At 49.5% G+C, this 19,607-nt stretch overlaps 1 protein-coding gene across 2 annotated transcripts in view; it reads left to right on the forward strand.

Moving 5' to 3' along the window:
- The window catches only part of Kiaa0513 (KIAA0513 ortholog), a 50,825-nt gene that overhangs the window by 17,491 nt on the left and 13,727 nt on the right, over positions 1–19,607 (forward strand). For both annotated transcript variants that reach the window (XM_016008467.3, XM_042277780.2), the window contains exons 2-5: positions 12,679–13,142; positions 16,624–16,723; positions 17,417–17,490; positions 18,661–18,731. In XM_016008467.3, coding sequence (XP_015863953.1) covers positions 12,814–13,142; positions 16,624–16,723; positions 17,417–17,490; positions 18,661–18,731 — 574 coding nt within the window. In that variant the 5' untranslated portion in view covers positions 12,679–12,813. The remainder of the gene's footprint in view (positions 1–12,678; positions 13,143–16,623; positions 16,724–17,416; positions 17,491–18,660; positions 18,732–19,607) is intronic.

Consider the following 19,607-nt stretch of genomic DNA (forward strand, 5'->3'; position numbering starts at 1 on the left):
TAAAGTTGGGTGTGATGATACACACTTATATTCTCTGTGGGACAAGAGGATGGTCAGTTTGAGGCCAGTCTGAGCTACCTACTGAGTTGTAGGCCCACCTCGACCAAAACGTGAAATCTTACCTTGAAACAAAAACAGACAACCAAGAAACAACCAAAAACCAAGGGCTGGAAATGTAGCTCAGCTGGTAGAGTGCTTGCCTAGTACGTTCAAAACCCTGGGTTCAGCTCCCAGTACCACATAAACTGGGGATGGTGGAATACAACTATAACCAGAACATTCCAGAGCTGGAGACGGTAAGATCAAAAGTTCAAAGTCATCCTGGGCCGCATAGTGAGTTTAAGTCTATGCTGGGCTAAATGAAATTCTATCTCAAAAAAGAAGTTTTTATTGCAAGAATGATTCTTGATGGATTAAAATCCCCTCCGAAGGACTGTGTTCAGGCCCCATCAGTGAATACCCACCTGCACGTTGACCATGGCTGTCAGGGTTCTCCTCACTGTGGATTTTCATGCTGAGCTCCCTTCAAACACCTGGTATTAGCAAGCTGCTGAGTGCTTCTAGCTCTTGGACAGGCCTCCTTCATCGCCCACTACATCATCATCCCTACATACATCGATCCCTACAGCAACCTACAAAGGCAGCCAGGTTTCCCAAGGGCTGTGATCATCTTACTGCTCCCCTTTTTAGTTTAGTTTCATTTTCATTTAACATAAACATTTCCCCTGATGCCCCTCTGTCGTCATCGCTCTCGTATTTCAACGAAGTGCCAGAATTAATGTAACAAAATTTACATAATGTCTTCAGTGCACGACTTTGCTGTATGCTTAAGTTATTGCCCTAGGATAGACTGAACAGGCGGGTGTGATGACATGAGGGGGTCAGAAGATACCAGTGACCTGAAGAAGGCACCCATATAGAACACTGTCAGCTTGAGATTTCTGCATGTGGAGGAGCAGGTTTCCAGCTAGCTAGGGGTTCAGCCAGAGAGAGAGGGAAGGTAGGAGAGGAAGTCAGCCCTGAAGGGGTAGGGTGCTGATGAAGGTTCAGAAGTGCTCACGTACCCTCCTGAGGTTGCTTCTGAATACTGGCAGCATCTCTGCCTTTGTCCCTGGAGAGCTGTGTGGGCAGCTTTGACCGAGATGACAGGTGTCCTGAGTAGGCGGAGATGGACATTAGTGGCCTTTCTGCAGAGGACTTTAGGCAGCCTGCCAGGGCTTCCTGCCTCCGGGATAGTAGCTTGATCTCTCCTCCCACGGGACACATGTCCTCTACACATGCACAGCTTTGTGCTTGACCCTCTCCTGAGCCAGCAGACAGCACTGGACCTGAAGAGAATGAACCGTTATTTGTTCCCATCGTGACCTCCAGTGGGATTTCAGGAAAGGCACGCTTTCATATCCCGTGGGAACCTGTCTCCATCTGGGGATGGCCAGCTCTTTTTTCCATACCAAAAGACACACACTGTTCATGTATTTTGCCAACTTACCAAAAAGGATGGAGAGTCAAGCCAAGCCAGTGTACAAATTGCATCCAGCTGTCTCAATTATTGGTTTGTTCTGCTAAAGAACTGCAGCTCAGCCAGGTGGTAGTGGTGCACGCCTTTAATCCCAGCACTTGGGAGGCAGAGGCAGGTGGGTCTCTGTGAGTTCGAGGACAGCCTGGTCTACAGAGCGAGTTCCAGGACAGCCAAGGGCTACACAGAGAAACCCTGTCTTGAAAAACAGAACAAACAAACCTGCAGCTGGCCAAGCTTGGTGACACACACTTTTAATCCCTGCACTTAGAGACAGGCAGATCTCAGTGAGTTCATGGCCAGCCTGGTCTATGTAGCAAGTTCCAGGTCACCTACAGATACAAGTGAGAGACCCTATTCACAGAAGGACAGTGACTGACATTGAGCTGGAGCATGTGGTTAGTGTGGAAACAGTGGAGTTGGAGATTGGTGAAGGTCATGGAAAACAGTGGACTTGCCTGAGATAACGGAACCATTACCTCTGAGTGTGGCTTGAGTTTTGAATGGCACACAGAAGCCCATGGCTCAGACTTGGAGCTGTTGCTTCTTATCACAAGTCCAGTCCTCCCCTCATGGCAACTTGGGCTGCTAGACTCTTCTGGATATTGGCTATGGGTTGGAGTTTGTTCTGGAACCTTCTGTGGTAGCCAAATCAAGGAAGAAGGAGGAGGGAGCCTGTCTCTGCCATGCCATGCTCCCAGCCTGTGGCACAAAGCCTGGCTCATCTAGGCATGGGCAATACTGCCAGTTGCTGTTCATGGAGAATGTCACCTATTGTTTTAACCCTCTGGATCAGGGACCGACAGTCAGTTCTCTCTTTTTCCCATGGCCTTGGAAACATGTTAGCCATCTCATTCTTCCCAGAGATGATAAATTGGCACCCCTTTGCATGTAACGTGATGAGGGTTGCAGCAGAGAAAAGCTAGGTTGAGTTTCACAGACATCTCAGAGGGAAACAACAGGAGCCCCTCCCTGTTAAAACCTTCTGCTTGGCTTTCCAGGCAAGAAGATTCTATGTTCAAGGCCATACTGGTCAGTGGGCCTTACCTTGTTGGAACCATACCAGTCTAGTCCCTCCTGCCCAGCCCCTCACAGATGGGAGGGCTATGGTCCCGTCTCCAATTAGCTGTCCCCAACCATGAATTCCTTCCACTTCCTCTCCAATGTTCCTTGACGTGATCTAGACATGGCAGCTCAGCATGGTTTAATTTCAATGCCTTTGGATACCAGGAAGATTCTCAGCAGCTCTCTGCTTTCTCTTTTCATCTTTATTTAAAAGATTTATTCATTTATGTACTTTATGTATATGGGTGTATTGTCTGCATGTACATTTGCATACCAGGAGAGGGCATTGGATCCCATGGAACTACAGTTACAGATGGTTGTGAGCCACCATGTGGGTGCTGGGAATTGAACTCAGAACCTCTGGAAGAGCAGCCTGTGCTCTTAACCTCTGAGCCATTGCTCCAGTACCCTCTTTTCATCATGTTTAAAGTCTTGCAAATGCATCAAATTAAAATGCCTTTGCAAATCTATTCTATATACATAGATGACTCCAGGGTTGCTTTGAACTTGGGGATGAGGTTAACAGTGTGAGCAGATAGCCAATATCTAGGGCCATGGCTACTCACAGGATTGCCATGGAAAAGGAAGCTGACCACTGCTTCCAAGGTGCAGAATTGCAGAGTATTCTCAGCATTCTAATCTGCACAAGCACAAACAACATTGTTACTTGGCTTTAGATCGGGCATTTGTCGGTGCATCTCAAGATCATTCTAGCTTGTGTGGTTGCTGCCCTGACACGTGGATTCATAGTAAGTCTGTCATCATCCTTTGAGTGCCTTTCAGTGTGGTATTTCCTCATGGGAAGGCACAGGATCTGGCTGTTCTGTCCTTGTAGCTGACCACATGAGTGTATTTACTTTGCAAGGACTCTATCAGCAGTGTGGTTAGGGTTTATATGCTTTATTTATTTTTTGCTTAAGAAAAGGAGGGACTACTCTTGTCACCACACAGTGACAACCACATCATGATGAGTCTGTGGTGATGGGAACAGTAAAGGACACATCTGTTTCATAGGTCCTTTGTAAAAGAATGAGATATGAGCCAAGCGGTGGCGATACATACCTTTAATCTTAGCACTCGGGAGGCAGAGGCAGGTGGATCTCTGTGGGTTCGAGGACAACCTGGGCTATAGAGTGTGTTCCAGGAGAGGTGTAAAGCTACACTGAGAAACCCTGTCTCAAAAAAACCAATGTATATATTATCCATCAAGCACTTAATTAGTGGCGGGCCACTTTTTTTTTTTTTTTTGTTCTATCATGAGTTTGTTACCTATGTTCTAAGCCAGGTGTGCTGTTTCCACAGTAATGGCCCTGGCCTATGTGTGGGCAGCAGCACATTCAGACCATCAGCTGCCCTTCCTAGCTCTTGCCACTCCTCCTTTGTGTTCACAGAACATCCTTGGTGTGACTTCTTCCTAGATTCTATCCGAACCCCCACAGGCCCTCTCCTCCTGCTCCTCCTCCCTGGCCTGAAATGAAAAGGCACTCTGCATGTGACCCACCAGTGGTCAGCTCTGGTCTCCTGGCCAGTTGTGGTCACAGTTCCATGCTGACCTTAACTGGTCCCTGAGAACAGCTCCAGCTGCTCTGCACCCTAGACCTGCCTGCTCCCCCTCTCCTCAAATGTCGTTAGCTCTTGTGTTGGTCCCATATTCTGAGTGGTCCTGTACATGCTTCTGGCTCATGACCCTTACCTGCTTCTGGATCTTCCTTGGAGGAGCTACAGCCATGTTTCCCCTTGTACTCAGGGGCCAGGCTGTGCTGCAGTGGATGGCATGTTAGTCCTCCGTTCAGATCCAGGACCTGAATGAATACCCAAAACTGTCTTACCCCCACATAAACCGTGGTATGTTGCAGTCCCCTCTCACATGGCTACTTCTTAGCCCTCCCAAACACAGTCTTGAGTTTTCAGTGTCAACCAAGACCGCGACACAGTTGCTCACGGGGCCACTCTGCAGTGGTAATGCTCGGTAACCCTGTTTCAGGCCCACCGGTGGGCAGTGTCACAGCCTAGATGTTGCTCTCTTTCTGTCTCCCCTTACCACAAAGTGACCCAGCTTATTGATGTTATTCATGGTCTGCCCTGAGAATCTTTTGTCATGGTGTGCCCCTCAGCTACTCTTCCCCAAGCCCTTTGTCTCTTCTTGGTGACAGCCTCTTTGTCCTGCTGCCCCCTCAGGTCCTTGAGTTGTCCCCATTACCAGCAGTGTGCCTTTGGAAGCTGGGGCTGAGGTGGAGGTGCTGGGAGTTGCTTGCTCTCCCCTCCTCCACCTAGGAATGTCCCCTGCAGATGTGTTAGGTGCTGTTGATGTCTGGGGACGTAGCCAAGCTTCCACTTTCACAGCCTCATGGCAGCTCCTTCCCTGGCAGCTGCAGCACCACTCCTGTCTGGGCTACCACTTACTGTGCTGGCACTGGAAACCCTCTTAGGACTCCAGCAGGAGACAGCTGGCACATGATGGGAGGCTTACAAAATGCCATGCGTGTCTTCACCTAGCGGCAGTCTCCAGCCAGCCAGATCCCCATTCCAAAGGCACGGGATTGGGTGCCTGCTGCTTTCTAGACTCATTTAAAGGAACATTTGGTCTCTGCCTTGTTAGAGACTTTGTCATCGGGACAACCAGGGTCTTTTCGTGGGGAGAAGGGGAGGGGGACTCAGCAGGTGCTCAAGGAAAGTGATGACAGGTGCATCTGGCTGGACAAAAGGAGTCTCACAGCACAGTATGTGGTGTTGCCTTTGGTTTGGCTACCAAGAAACTCAATTCATCCCATCACTGAAGGGCAATAATGGGTTTATGTGATGCTACAAGTCTATAAATTGCCCTGGAGCCATATTAACTGGGTATAAATCTATAAGCAGCTACCTGTACACCCTGCTCTCTAAAAGGACATTGGTACTGTTCCCTATGGCTTGGCATTCATTGGAACGACTGTTTCCTAGCCCGGCTAGCCACCACTTCCCTCCTCAACTAGCTGTAAGTCCCTTCCCGGTTGCACAGTCACTTCTTCTCAGTGAGGAGCAGATTGGTTGGTCAGGAGCTTTGGGGTTAAACTCATCAGCTTGGCAGAGTTGAGGATCCTCTTTTGGTCTCAGGGTAGGTGGCCTGCTTTCAGACTTCTTGGGTGGCTGCCTCCTGGTTGGAGTAGTAGGCACCCGGGCTTTGTCAGGGACTTTGCCAGACACCGTGTCACAGCCTTCTGGGGTTCTTGTTAGGTCAGGAAGGATGTAAGGGGGAGCTGTAGGAGCATATGATCAGAAAACACAGGCAGTCACAGGAAGCACTGTGAACAGCAGGCTGGGTGTGTGAGGGTGGTGGGCTGAGGTCCGTGAGCCTCGTGGTCCTTTGTGCTTCTTCCCTCCACTGTGCTTGCAGTGGTTACTCTGTGCAGGGTATCTCAACCACGGTCCGTGTCTGTGATAAAACAGCTGACAGAAGGGATAGTGGAAAAGGACTTACTGCCGTTCACGGTTCCAGTGCCGTTCACGGTTCCAGTGCCGTTCACGGTTCTGGTGCAGTTCACGGTTCCAGTGCCCTTCACGGTTCCAGGTTACAGCCTATCACACTGGGGAACCCAAGGCAACAAGAACTTGGGGCACCTACAAGACAGAAATGAATGCTGGTGCTCAGCTCACTTTCTTCGTTTTATTCAGTCTGGGACCTCAGCTCCACACTGAGGGTGGGCCTTCTCCTTTTGTTCATCTAATCAAGAAAATTCCTCACAGATCTTGCCAGAGGCTAGCCTAATCTAGATAATATGTCACAGGTGTACCAGAGGTTTATCTCATGGGTGAGTCTATACCCTGGGAAGTTGACAATATGAACCATCACACTAGGTAATATATTAAGTACCTGTGAAGGGAGTGAGATATTGGACTCTTGGGTTTCTGTCCCAGAGGCCAGAATTCTAAGCCAGGAGGCTACTCTGCCGGATTCTCACATTTGCACCCAGATCGGCATAGTCAGTTCCCAACCAAGCACCATTCAGAACACCAGAGAACACTGTTTGGACAGGGCCTCTGGTGTGTTTGCAGCTGTCGTGAGAGAAGCAGCCACTAGCTGGAGGCAGAAGAGTCCATTGTCTTCTAGTGTTGGAAAGGGACAGATGACGAGCCCACTGCAGGCTAGAAGGACCACGCAGAGGGAGAGGGTGAATTGCCCTCCTGCTTGCCAGCCCCACTGGAGCATGTTGGAGGAAGGGACTGAAGTCTTCAGAGTATCCAGAGCCTCAGTGGCCAATAGGAGGATCAGCTTTAACAGGCCATTACAGAAGCCTGTTAGATCCCAGAGAAGGCCGGAAAGGGATTTGTGATGGTTCCTGCTGGGTGTGGGACAGTCAAACCCTAACTTCCACACTGCCTTCAGGTCTCAGTAGCTTTTGTTCTGGTACCCCGAAGCTACAAGAAACACCCAGATGTCTATACCTGACAGGTACTTATGTCCTAACCACATTTGTCTTCCTTATTGCCACTGGAACAAATGACTGTGTGCTTAGTGGCTGTAAACAGCTCACATTTGCTGCTTTACTACTGTGGAGCTCTCAGTTGGCTCATTGGGAGAGTCAAGGTGCTGGCAAGATTCCTTCTCGAGGCTGCAGGGAAAGTATGTTTTCCTGCTTCTCCAGTTTCCCACGGCATCTGCCCACACTCCTTGGCTTTCTCTATCATCAACCCCAGCAGCCTAGTGTTGTCATCTCCTTTTCTGACTCTGACCCCCTTTATTTCTAAGGCCTCTGGTGATGACATCAGGCTACCTGCCTAACCCAGGACCCTGATGCAGCCTTGCCAGGCCTTCACTCTTGGCAGTTTTGGACAAAAGAAAAAGCAGATACATGCAAATGTGGTGCTGTGTGTCCTGTTCATGCAAGGGCTGGGCTGCAGGGAGACCAGAACATGCTTGCACACACACGTACACTGCATGCACACATACCCTTTTGTCTCAAAGTTACCTTCTAGGGAAGTCCCAGCCTTCTCACTCTGGTGGTGTGTTGGGAAAATCAGAGTTTGAGCAAAGCTCAGGGGATGTGGCTAAGTGCAACAGCAGGCAGTCTTGCCATAGTTCCTCCTGAAGCCTGGCTAGGAAGGGCTAAAGAAAGGGTAGGGCTGGGAGGAACCCAGGGAGGAAGTTAGGGTGCCTTCCCTACCCTCAGAATGCTGATGCCACCGCTGCCTCCCAGGGCCTGTCTGTTTGGCTCTGCCTCCCTGGTCTGTACCTTCCTCCCAGACTTCCTATGACCCATTTAGGTCTTATATAGCCAGGAAAACTTCCCTGGTCTGCTTTTCCCATGAGCAGCTGCCCAGCAACTGCCAGGGCCTCCTAGAACATGGTCACCTTAGGACCTGTGTGTGGTACTGGCTTCTGGGGACCAGGTCTCCTTCCCAGACCTAACAGCACTGTTTGGGGCATTTCCTAAGAACATCTCAGAAGTACTATGTGTGTGTGTGTGTGTGTGTGTGTGTGTAGTCAGAGGTCGATGTCAGATGTCTTTCTCATTTTTTCTGTGTCAGGTCCAAAGGAAACTCCATTTCCCCAAATTCTGGAGGTTAGATGAAACACAAGCATTTCTCAGGAACTTGTGGAGCTGGTTCCCCTCTACCAAAAGGAGCCATTTCCCTATCCCTGGCAGAAAGGACAGATGGCTGTTTGTGATATCTATTAGCATACCAAAGCACATGCTGGCCTCCAGGCTCCCTCAGTATCACCCCAAAGTACCTGTTACACATTTCAGAGTTCATGCTGGCATCCCAGCTCTTCTCATTTCCTCCCCTACCTTAAACTTCCCTTGATGACAGGCTTCCCTCCCCCAGCTACTCATTCTCCTTCTAACCCATTATGTTGGCTATGCCCTCCCTCTCTTTGTCTTCATCTCCCCCCCCCCTCACCCTCTCTATCACTCTGTTCTGCTCCTGCTTCTCTCATGGCCAGGTCCATCTGCTGGTCATGCTCAGTCTACTACTTAATTTCTGTTCTGGACTCTTCCAGTGCCTCTGACTGTTCTCACTCTCATACCTACAATAAAAACCTTCCCCTTAACCATATCATGAAGCAGTCATATCATCAGTTTATATACTTTCTGTGCCGTATTTTTTGAAGTAGGATCTCTCACTGAGCCTGGAGCTTGCAGATTTGACTAGGCTGACTGGCTGGCCGGCCAGTTAACTATGGGATTCCTCCTGTTTTCTCCTCCTCGGTGTTGGGATTACAGGTGTTCGTTGTTGCACATGGCTTGTTTGTGTTAGCGTGGGTTCAGGGGATCAAACGTGGGGCCTTTGCTTGTGTGGCCAGCACTTTACCAACCGAGCAGTCTCTGTTTTCCTCCCCCTAGCTCTTGTGCTTGGTGAGCACAGGCAAGCAGACACTCTTGCTCTTGGCTGTGCCTCCAGCTCCTCTCACAGTGGCTGATTCACAGTCCCATCAACGTTTTGTGGCACGAAGGAATCTCAGCCAAGTGTGGAATTTAGCAGCACCTTGACCATGAACCAGAAAGTGCAGAGAGACAGGTATCCTTTCTGGAAGCCTGAGGATGTCCACACTGTGGAGCAGAGTCCCGAGACTGAAAGCCAGTGTCTTTAACTGGGCACCACCAGGGCCTCTTGGAGCTTCCTCCTCCAATAGATTGAAGTGCGATCTACAGATCTCGGGCCCACAAAGTGCTTTGAAATGAATTTAAATCCATTGCCTCTATTGAAAAATGGGAAGATTTCACACAGCAGATTTCGGCACGCCTTGGAAACTCTAGAAACTCTGATACCACTGGACTTACGCTTCTTAATGGGAGCCCCTAGCTGGCTCCAGGCAGGGATAGTGTCAGTCCTATGTCCGCAGGCAATCTCAGGCCTCCCCCGGAAGCTATCATGAAAGCTACAGTGACCTTGTCTCACCTGGAAGTCTATAGCCGTGTTGTCTTCCTGAGAAGCAGGCTGGGAGCTGATGTCCAGGCCCTTAGGACACACACCACCTCATCCTGGCTCTGCATGGAGGGCTGGCCAGCAGGCTTGTTCTTCTGTGGGAGATGAGACCATGATGCTGAGCTGTCCTCAGGGACAACTGACATGTTGTCGTGCACAAGGCTAAGGACCAGCGTCTGCCCCCTCTGCTTCCTCTCACTTTGCCCCTGGTCTGTGATTTTGTTACTATCTATGGTGGTGTGAATAGAAATGGTCCCCATAAGCTCATAGTGAGTGGCACTATTTAAAAGGATTAGGAGATATAACATAGTTGGAATAGGTGTGACCTGGTTGGTGTAGGTGTGGAGTAGGGTTAGGCCTTGCTGGAGGAAGTATGCTATTGGGGGTGGGCTTTGAGGTTTCAAATGCTCAAGCCAGGCCGAGTGTCTCTCTCTTTAAGCCCCAGTTAAATGCTTTCCTTTGTAAGAATTGACGTGATCATGGTGTTTCTTCACAGTAATAGAACAATGACTAAGATACCATCCTGAACCCATAGAGACAGAGGTAGCTCTGTACTTCTGGGAAAGGGTGACTTATTTACCAGCCCCATGAGCCCCAGATTGGATCAGAAGTGGCCTTTAATAAATCAGTCTTGTCTCATGCCTCCTATGCTGGCAGGCCCATGTGGCTCTTCTGTCCTCTTAGACTGGCTTCTTTGGCTCATGGGTCACTGGTATGAAAATGGGCTGAAGAGGGGACCTGGCCTCAGTGCCATCCTATAACCAGTACTGTGCGTGTCTCCAGCCCACTGTCATCCGACTTACTGTCATCCCTATGTTCCCAGTGCCCCAGCAGGGATGGTGCACAGTAGGACACTGTCCTCACTCTTTGTCACTGACTGCTATGATGCCCATGTCACTTCTTCACTCACTGTTGTAGATGCCTGTCTGTCAGGGTCACAGATACTATTGCAGTGACATTTTTCCCCCTGTGTAACTGATTTTGATGGTTCGAATTCTTAGAATAAATGCAAAGTATTCAAATTCTTGAATGGGAGGAGTGGCAGACATGAAATTTCTGAAGTTGCATCTGCCCTTATTGCCAGGGATCTGGAGAAAGTCAGTTTTACTAGAACTATGGCGATACTTGGAACCCACTCTGTAGATGAGATTGGTCTCAAACTCAGAAATCCACCTGCCTCTGCCTCCCAAGTGCTGGGATTAAAGGCACCCTGGATTGTAGTCTTAAAATTTTGTAACTGGGTACATAAATGTTCTAATTTGTGTGTTTTAATTTTTTTCTTTGAGGCAGGGTCAAATGTAGTGGCCTCAAACTCACACTGTAGCTGAGGATGGCTTTAACTCTGGATCTTCCTGTCTTTACCTGGGATTATAGGCATGAGCCACCACACCTAGAAATTTTGCATATTTCTGTGTGGTGATTAGTATGGATTGAGACCTGTCCAAGCATTTAGTGGCTGTGCTTCCTCTTGTGTGTTCTCTTGAGTGATTTGTGTGTTAATGGGAATCAATGTTTGGTTAGAACTGCGCAAATCTATAATATGGTAGGATTAACAGTGCCCCTGCGCTAGTCACTACAAATGTTTTCCTTGTATGTTTTTCATGGGTAGCCACAAGCATGTGGCCATGGGTGTGGCTTTCTGTTCTTTGGTGAGTAGGAATGTGGTTCCACGTGGCCCCTTGACATCTAACCCAGCCTTTATGTCTCATATTAGGAGACCTTCCCAGAAAGCAGGGCCACAGGCAGCAGATGTTAGCAGGAGAGGGGATCCCAGTGCCCCTCTTTATCCCATTCTCTCTGAGCTGCCACTCACCGCCCTCTGTGACCTTGTGAGCCCTTGACACTGTCTTGGCTTAGGCAGGATATCAGAGCCACGTTTCGTGAGTCTCCTCTGCACTGATTCAGGCTTTATGGGCTCCACTGCACGTGTATCACTGCCCCTGTGCATGTGTGCATGAGCATGGTGGCCAGAGCCAGCTGTTCCATCTTTCTGACTCAGAGAATCTAAAAATATCTTGTGCTGGGTGATTGGAGGGAATCTATGATCAACCTGTGAGTGTTCTGCTCTCAGGAGTCAGCATGTGTGGGTTTGAACTACATTTCCCCCAGAAGATGCAATCATCTCAGCAGTACAGATGGCAGCCCTGTCCCTGCATCGCCTCCCAGGTATCTTGTCTGACAGGCCTGAGGCAGGATGAGGATGCTTTCTCCACCACTAAGCATGGCTGTCCCAGGCCTTTGCCATTCGGCTGCTGACCCTCAGTACTGGTAGGAAGGACTTCCAGAACAACATATACATCCTGAGCCAGTGCCAAGAAACAGGGTTCTCATGCTCTCTCGGCTCCATGAGTATGTTCCCAGTGAGGTGTGCTCATTCATGCACCAGATGCTCAGTGAGAGTCTGCACTGGCTCATACATGAGTCTAGATGAAAGGCCAGGTCAGCAGGGACCATAATTGATTTTGAATTGCTATGGAGTGAAGCCTCTCAGAAGATGGGCACGTGACCTGGCCTTGAGGGTGAACAGGATTCTGCAGTGGGGCGAGGGAGGGAGGGAAAGAGAGAAAGAGAGAGGCAAAGGAGAAGGGAGAGGAGGAAGAACTCCAGGCTTCGTGATCAGAGCACAGGAAGTGACTCCCCATTGATATCCAGGTAGCTGCAGCCCAGGAAGAGGGGAAGAACAGGGTTGAACCACAGAGACTGAGAAGCATCAAGAGGCCTGGGCAGGCTCTGGCTTTGGAGGGAAGACTGAAGGGAAAGGACTCTGTAGGTGAGGGGTCTGTGCTGCTTAGCGGGGTGCCACTTACATACACAGCTACTGAGGACAAAGAGCCAGCCGGAGCATTGTGCCTGGTCAATGTTGGCTGCCAGTGAAAATGAGCAGCATTATGCTCTGGTGATGGCTCTGGTTTGGTTGGCTGGAGCATGTGGAGTTGTAGTATGCTGCTTAGCTGGGAGGGATCCTGATGCTGGTATCCCTGGGCTCCCATTGCCTGCTACCACATGGCAGCAAAGTGGACATAGGAAACAGACACTGGCTGGTGGCATCCCAGACTCTGTAGGTACAGAGACTGTCGTCAGTGCAGGAAAAATGTGACTCATTCTTTCCTCAGGTTGATTTGGGATCAGTGACTTTCCTTGGGGGACTGGCCTTCTCATAGTGACAGTGTTTATGTCTGTTTCCATTCCAGATGCTATAGGGCCTCTGAGCTGCTCGACACTCAGCCTTGGTGGTAGCCAGAGGCTCCCAACATACTTGTGCGTGCTTGCAGCTTCAGAAAACTGCTCCTCAGGCTGTGCCCATCCTGTTTGGCAGCCCAGCCACCATGGAGGCCCCAGAAGTCCCTGTGGGCTCCCTGATTGACTTTGGGACCGAACCACCTACGTCCCCTCCCCTGGAGGCAGCACCTTCAATACTCCAGGACCCAGATGGCTCCCTGGGTGATGGTGCATCTGAAAGTGAGACCACTGAGTCTGCAGACAGTGAGAATGACATGGGCGAGTCACCGTCACACCCATCCTGGGACCAAGACCGCCGCTCGTCCTCCAATGAGTCCTTCTCCTCCAATCAGAGTGCTGATTCAGCCCCAGACGAGGAGACCCTGGCACTTCGAGAGTTCATGCGCAGCTACGTAGAGAAGATCTTCTCTGGAGGGTAGGCCTTCTTTGGGATGGGGGTTAAACCTTCTTTGGAATGCAGGGTAGACCTTCGAAGGACACTAGCCTGCGATCAGGTCCCAGGGACCTGCTTCCTACTATAAGCCACAGTGGCCATCCTAGACTGTTTATAAAGTCATATTGGGAGGTTTTAAAGAGTTCCCAGTCCTGGGGGTTGAGGATTTAACTCAGTGGTAAAGTGCTTGCCCCACAAGCACATGGCCCTGGGTTCAGTCCTCAGCTCTGGAGGAGAAAAAAGATAAAGACTTCCCAGTCCTGGACTCCACCCCAGACCAATTAATACCTGTTCCCTGGAGCAGCATGCCATGTATCTACAGGCTGTTTGTGACTGTCTGGGGGCAGCAAATTGACAACTCTTAATTGGGGTGTCAGCACCAAGGGTGGCCACAGAGGGAGTGGTCCTCAGCCTGGCCAGGCCCATGTTCCCTGCTCGTCCTGGTCAGCACTGGAACACAGACTCAGTTCATCTGTTTCCCCTTAGCTTTCTCACTTTTTCATTTCATGCGTGGTTCTGCCTAGGCCTCATAGGACCAAGGAAGCAGATAAGAGACTGTCTTCCATGGTGTCTTCAGTAGCCTGTATGGTATGGGCTGCATCCTTATTACTACAGAGGCAGAGGACGCTGTAGAGAAACAAATGATAAGCTCTGTTAGCTGTTGACATATGTCATTTCAGAATTTTCTCTGTGTATTCTTTTTTCCTGAGGGTATTGAGGATTGTCTTAGTTACTTTTCTATTGTTGTGAAGAGATACCATAACCAAGGCAACTTATAACAGAAAACATTTATTTAGGACTTACAATTTCAGAGAATGAATCCATGACAGTCATGGTGGAGAGCATGGCAGCAGACAGACAGGCATGGCACTAAATCAGTAGCAAAGCATTTATTTATCATTTATTATTATTATTATTATTATGGTTTTTTCAAGACAGAGTTTCTCTGTGTAGCTTTTGGAGCCTGTCCTGGAACTCACTTTGTAGCCCAGGCTGGCCTCAAACTCACAGAGATCCGCCTGCCTTTGCATCGCAAGTGCTGGTATTAAAGGTGTGCATTACCACCGCCCAGCTGTAGCTGAGCATTTATATCTTGATCCATAAGCACAAGACAGAGAAAGATAACTGGGAATAGCGTGAGCTTTTGAATCTCAAAACCCACCCCCAGTGACACACCTCCTCCATCAAGGCCATGCCTCCTAATCCTTCCCTAACAGTTCCACCAACTGGGAACTAAACATTTAAATATATTAGCCTATGGGAACCATTCTCATTCAAACCACCACAGGGATAGAATTTCCAGGCCTCACACATGCTAGGCAAGTGCTTATTGTTGAGCTACTACACCCATAGACCCTCTGCATTCGTGTGTGTGTGTGTGTGTGTGTGTGTGTGTGTGTGTGTGTGTGTGTGTGTGTCTGTCTGTCTGTCTGTCTGTCTGTCTGTATTTGTATCTGGCTCTGGTCTGTATAGTTATGCCTGTGTGTGCAGGTGTGCATCCCTGTGAGTGTGCAGAGGACAGAAGTTGATGTCTGGTATCTCCCTTATTCGCTCTTCACCTTTTTGAGGGAGGGTCTCTTTTGAACCTGAGGCTCCTTGGTTTGGCTAGTCTTGCTGGCCAGTGAGCCCTCAAGATGCTCCTGTCCCTGTCCTCAGCACTGGAGTTGCAGGTGCGTGCTAGCGTGTCTAGCTTTTATGTGGGCACTGGGATCTAAACTCAAGTTCTCTGCTTACCAACTGTGCCACTTCCACAGCCCTGCTCTCTGCATTTTAAACTCTGCTCTTTGTGGGGTTTACCTCCACTCTGCACTCCCAGCTCCACTGATACTTGTCTTACTTTGTTGTTGTTTTGGCCTCCCAGCCCCTGGGCATGTCCAGAGAAGCTTCTCCAGCTGTCTCAGAGCCTAGCTGGTCAGGAGGCTGCACTAACTTTAGTTGCTGCTGAAACTAAATTCAGAGTGATAAAGGCAACAGAATCTGGTCACCCAGCCTCCTGGTGGAGTATACAGGCAGCTGATTCCTAAGTAATTGTTTCCTCTGAGTCTCTTCCTGGAACTCCTCTATGGCCTTTTTATTGTGGTTCTCTTTTAATTAATTAAGAATCAGGGGACCAGGCAGTGGTGGTACACACCTTTAATCCCAGCACTTGGAAGGCAGAGGCAGGCAGATTTCTGTAAGTTCGAGGCCAGCCTGGTCTACAGAGTGAGTTCCAGAGAGCCAGGGCTGTTACACTGAGAAACACTGGGTTGAAAAACCAAAGAAGAAGAAGGAGGAGGAGGAGGAGGAGGAGGAGGAGGAGGAGTCAGGGTGCATGTACTACAACATGTGTGTGGAGATCAGAGAATAATTTTCAGGAGTCAGTTCTCACTTTCCACCTTGTTGAGGCTGGGTTGAAGTTGGGTTGAGGCTGGGTCTCTCTTGTTATACCACTGCATGGCTCACTATAAACTAGCTGGCCCATCCCATCCAGCTTTTTACATGGGTTCCTAGAATCAAACTCAAGCCACTGTGCTTGCACAGTAGTGCCTTTATCCACTGAGCCATCTCCTGACTCTATTGTGGTTCTTGAAGGAGTAGAATAGAAGAACCAACAGCAGAGGCTTAGGAAGCAGATATCTGGGGTTAGAATCTGGCCTGAGCAGAAGATGCCTGGGTGGCCCCCTTAGCTCTGCCTCCATGTCTCTGTTAAGTGGTACCTCAGCTGGGACAGGGAGGTAGGTGGCAGCCCAGAATCGCAGGGTCCCAGGTCTGTTCACTGATGTGTTAGCAGCTACAGCAGCTTGCCAGGGCTTGGGTTCTTTACGGATCAGCCACATCAGCGTCTCCTGAGTTGGTGGAAATGCAGAGCTTCAAGCACTGTAGCTCCTCTGGGTATGCACCTGGATTCTGTCAAGCCTATCTTGTGGGGACAGTCTGCCCACAGCTATGGTCTTGGAGTTCATAGTGTGATGGTGCACTCTCACTAAAACCAATACAGATTAAAAGCAAAACAAATGTCTACCTATTAGGCTATGGCTGTGGCTCATCCGGCAAAGTGCTTGCCCAGTGTGCATGAAGCCCTGGTTTAATCCCAAGCAATGCATAAACCAAGCATGGTGGCATATACTTGTGATTCCAGCACTTGGGAGATGGAGGCAGAGGATGAAGAGGTCAAGGTCATCCTTGGCCATAGAGCAAGTTTGAGACAAGACTAGTATAGAGACTCTTAACCTAAAAAATATATAATATATATTGTATATTTATAATATTTTAGATGTTATATCTTATATTATATCCATATATTATGTTAATATATCAATTAATATATAATATATTGATATTTATATGTGTTTTTTATATGATTGATAATATTATTATTGTCTGATGACAAACCCATAAGTACAAATTACATACACTGGCCAATCCTCAGCCTTCTGCTTCATTTTCTTCCTTAAATTTGAGGAAAATGTTTGGCTATCCACAGGGAGGACTTGGACCAGGAAGAGAAAGCCAAGTTTGGAGAGTACTGCAGTGGTGAAGACGGGAAAGGCCGTGAGTGGTTTGCACGGTTTGTGAGCGCACAGGTGAGTGCAAGGTGGGCAAAAAGGACCACCAACCTACCTGCTCAGTGCCGCTATGGTGAAGAGAGTGGAGGACATAAGCCAGTGGATGAGGTCAGAGACACCTGAGGCAGGCTATAAAGGCCTGCCCCCTGGTTGGAAGCTTAACTTTGGAAGGAATAAGGACTATGGCAAGCTTGGGAAGTCTCCCCAAATTCTTTTCCAGAGGCGAGCATGTGGGCTCTGTCCGTGCATATTTTTATTAAATAACCTGTAGTATTCAAATTTTGTAAAAGATAATATTTTCAAGGTTGTGAAAGGCAGGTAAAACCAAATGTATTGAGAAAGCTTGGGAAGATTCACAGCTTGCATATTCCCATTATAATAGGGATGTGTTCTTCATAGAGAAGTTAGCAAATGCAGACAAGAGTAATTAACAAACTCAGGAAGAGCCAGTTGCCATTTGGGGTGTTGTCACTCCACACTTCTCCACGGAGAAACTTTATGATCCCGTGAGAGCAGGAGAGCACCTTCTGGGCTCCAGTGCAGAGGGCCCTGGGAAGCGCCTGTGTCCTGCCCAGAGTCCTGGCAGAAGAGAAGCAGCCATTGGGGCCCATCCAAGAAGCATGGAGACATGCAGAGTGACAAGCCTCCAGCCTGCTGAACTGCTGTGTGTCACCAAGTCCTGCTGATTTTTGCCTGGTTCTTTCTGCACAGCGCTGCAAGTCCAAGTGTGTGTCTGAACCAACCTTCTACCGCCTGGTGCAGTCCTTCGCAGTGGTGCTGTTTGAGTAAGTGGCGAACTCCTCCAAAGCCCCCTGCATCTGTCCTTCCCACTTTTCCCACCCATGATGAGCCAGCTGTGAGTAATGGCCACACCAGCTGTCGCCCACTCTTGGCTAGAATTCGGGGCCAGCATCTTCTGGGAGCAGAGCTGTGGGCTCCCTCCTGCCCAGCTGGAGATGGGGTTGTTCTCTTTGCCCTTCTCATTCACAGTGCAGTCTGTAACTGGACTAATATAATTTCCTCCTTTTAAAGCCTCTTTCTCTCCATTCGTGTGCTAAGTGGAAGGGCTGTGTGACTATCCCATTAATATTTGGTTGTAATCTTTAGCACACTGCAGTGCAGTAAGAATGGTCCTTTGCATTTGTAAAATGCCACTCAGTATGTCACTTTCTTGTATGCAATAGTTTGTTTTGATTTTCAGCAAGTGACACAAAGGGCATGAGTATCTATCTACTGTGCTACCTCTGGACCAGGAGGGTAGGGACAACAGTGGCCTGGGGTCTTATGACTTATATGCATTCATACCCCACCAAACCCCTGAGACGGAGCCTGGGACCGTCCAGTGGTTCATCTCCTAACAGCCCTCCAGGACATCTGGAGCTACTGACTTCTGAGCATGTATGTGAGGGACAACACATCCTGATGACCCCTGAGAATAGGCAAAATGGTCTGGGCCACGGGTGTGGACCAAAGCTTGAGGTGACTTCAGGTCCTGGCCCTGCTGGGGTGCCCTGGGATGAGCTTCCTGGGCCTTGATTTGATCTTAATGTGAGAAAGACCAGGCTGAGAGCCACAAACACCTTCCCACACCCAGAGCCAGTCCTTGCATCTGCAGTGGCTCCCCTGACTGCGTGCTGGGTGTTCTTGTCGCTGCTGTGGCAGAGTCTGGGAACTGAGGCTTCTGAAGCACTTTGGTCCGGCTTCATCATCTTGCAGTGGTGCCTGGTTATGGTGCACACCTTTAATCCCAGCACTTGGGAGGCAGATCTCTGTGAGTTCGAGGCCAGTCTGCTCTACAGAGCAAGTTCCAGGAGAGCCAGGGCTACACAGGGAAACCCCATCTCAAAAAAAAACAAAGCAGCAACAACAAAAACCAACCAACCAAACAACAAAACAAAGTTGCATTGGGAGTCAGGTAGTGGGGCTCTAGCCAGCTGACCTTGCTCCCATCCCAGGTGCCACCAGATGGATGACTTTGGACCTGCCAAGAACCTCATGACCATGTGCTTCACCTACTACCATCTGGGTGAGTCGGCCTGAGCAGAGCAGTGAGCTGGGAACGGAGTTGTGCGCTGGTAACACAACATGAAGGGAAGCGTCCATGATTACCTGCAGAAGCTACAGGGCTTGCAGAGAGAGGGAGCTGGTGTTGGGGACAGGACAAGTCAGGCAGGGCTGGCTGTGCAGGGAAGGAAATGATAGAAGCAGGAGTGCTGCGTGTGGGGGTCTCCGTGGTCTGCTCCAGCAAAGCGGGATTCAGAGCTGGCCATCTAGGGGAGCAGCCTGGGATTGTATATCCCGGGAAGAGTCCGGGGTGCCTGGGGACGGTGAAGCAAAGATACAGAGCTGAGAAGAATCTTTGGCTCGTTGTGTTGAAACACCCAGGGTGCAGGAGCCCCAAGGTGTCTTGTGCTGAGCCCTGCAGCCTGCCAGCAGAGCCTGGTTCAGCTCCTCAAGGAGAGTGCTGAGAGCCTCTCTGTGGAGACCCGGGCATGGGTAATTGAGTAGTTCCCTCACACCCTCCTTGCTCACTATTGCTCCACTTCCCTCTGCGTGTGCTCTGGGTCTTCTGCTCCTCGAAGCCCCAACTGGCCTGACTGCTATAGATCATCAGCCTGGCCCTTCACAGTAGGCTGTGTGCTTGTTGGCTACCATCAAGTCAAATGGAAAGGTTCATTCTACTCACCTAGCCAGTCTGTGCAAAGATGTACACTTGGCCCATTGGGGTTACCTTGGTGGGGTTATTTCCACTCACTGCCCTAAGGAAAGATTCTGGGTTGTCCCACTCATCTCTCCCCATCCATCTTCTTCCCATATTTACCCGAGAAAGGCCCATTCCAGATGCCTTTGGGACAGGGCCCAGTCGCTGCCCTGTGCCCCACCAAGGGCAGCCTCTTCTGTT

This window comes from Peromyscus maniculatus, chromosome 5, assembly GCF_049852395.1.
Source record: "Peromyscus maniculatus bairdii isolate BWxNUB_F1_BW_parent chromosome 5, HU_Pman_BW_mat_3.1, whole genome shotgun sequence".
In the NCBI taxonomy this organism is placed as follows: Eukaryota; Metazoa; Chordata; class Mammalia; order Rodentia; family Cricetidae; genus Peromyscus; species Peromyscus maniculatus.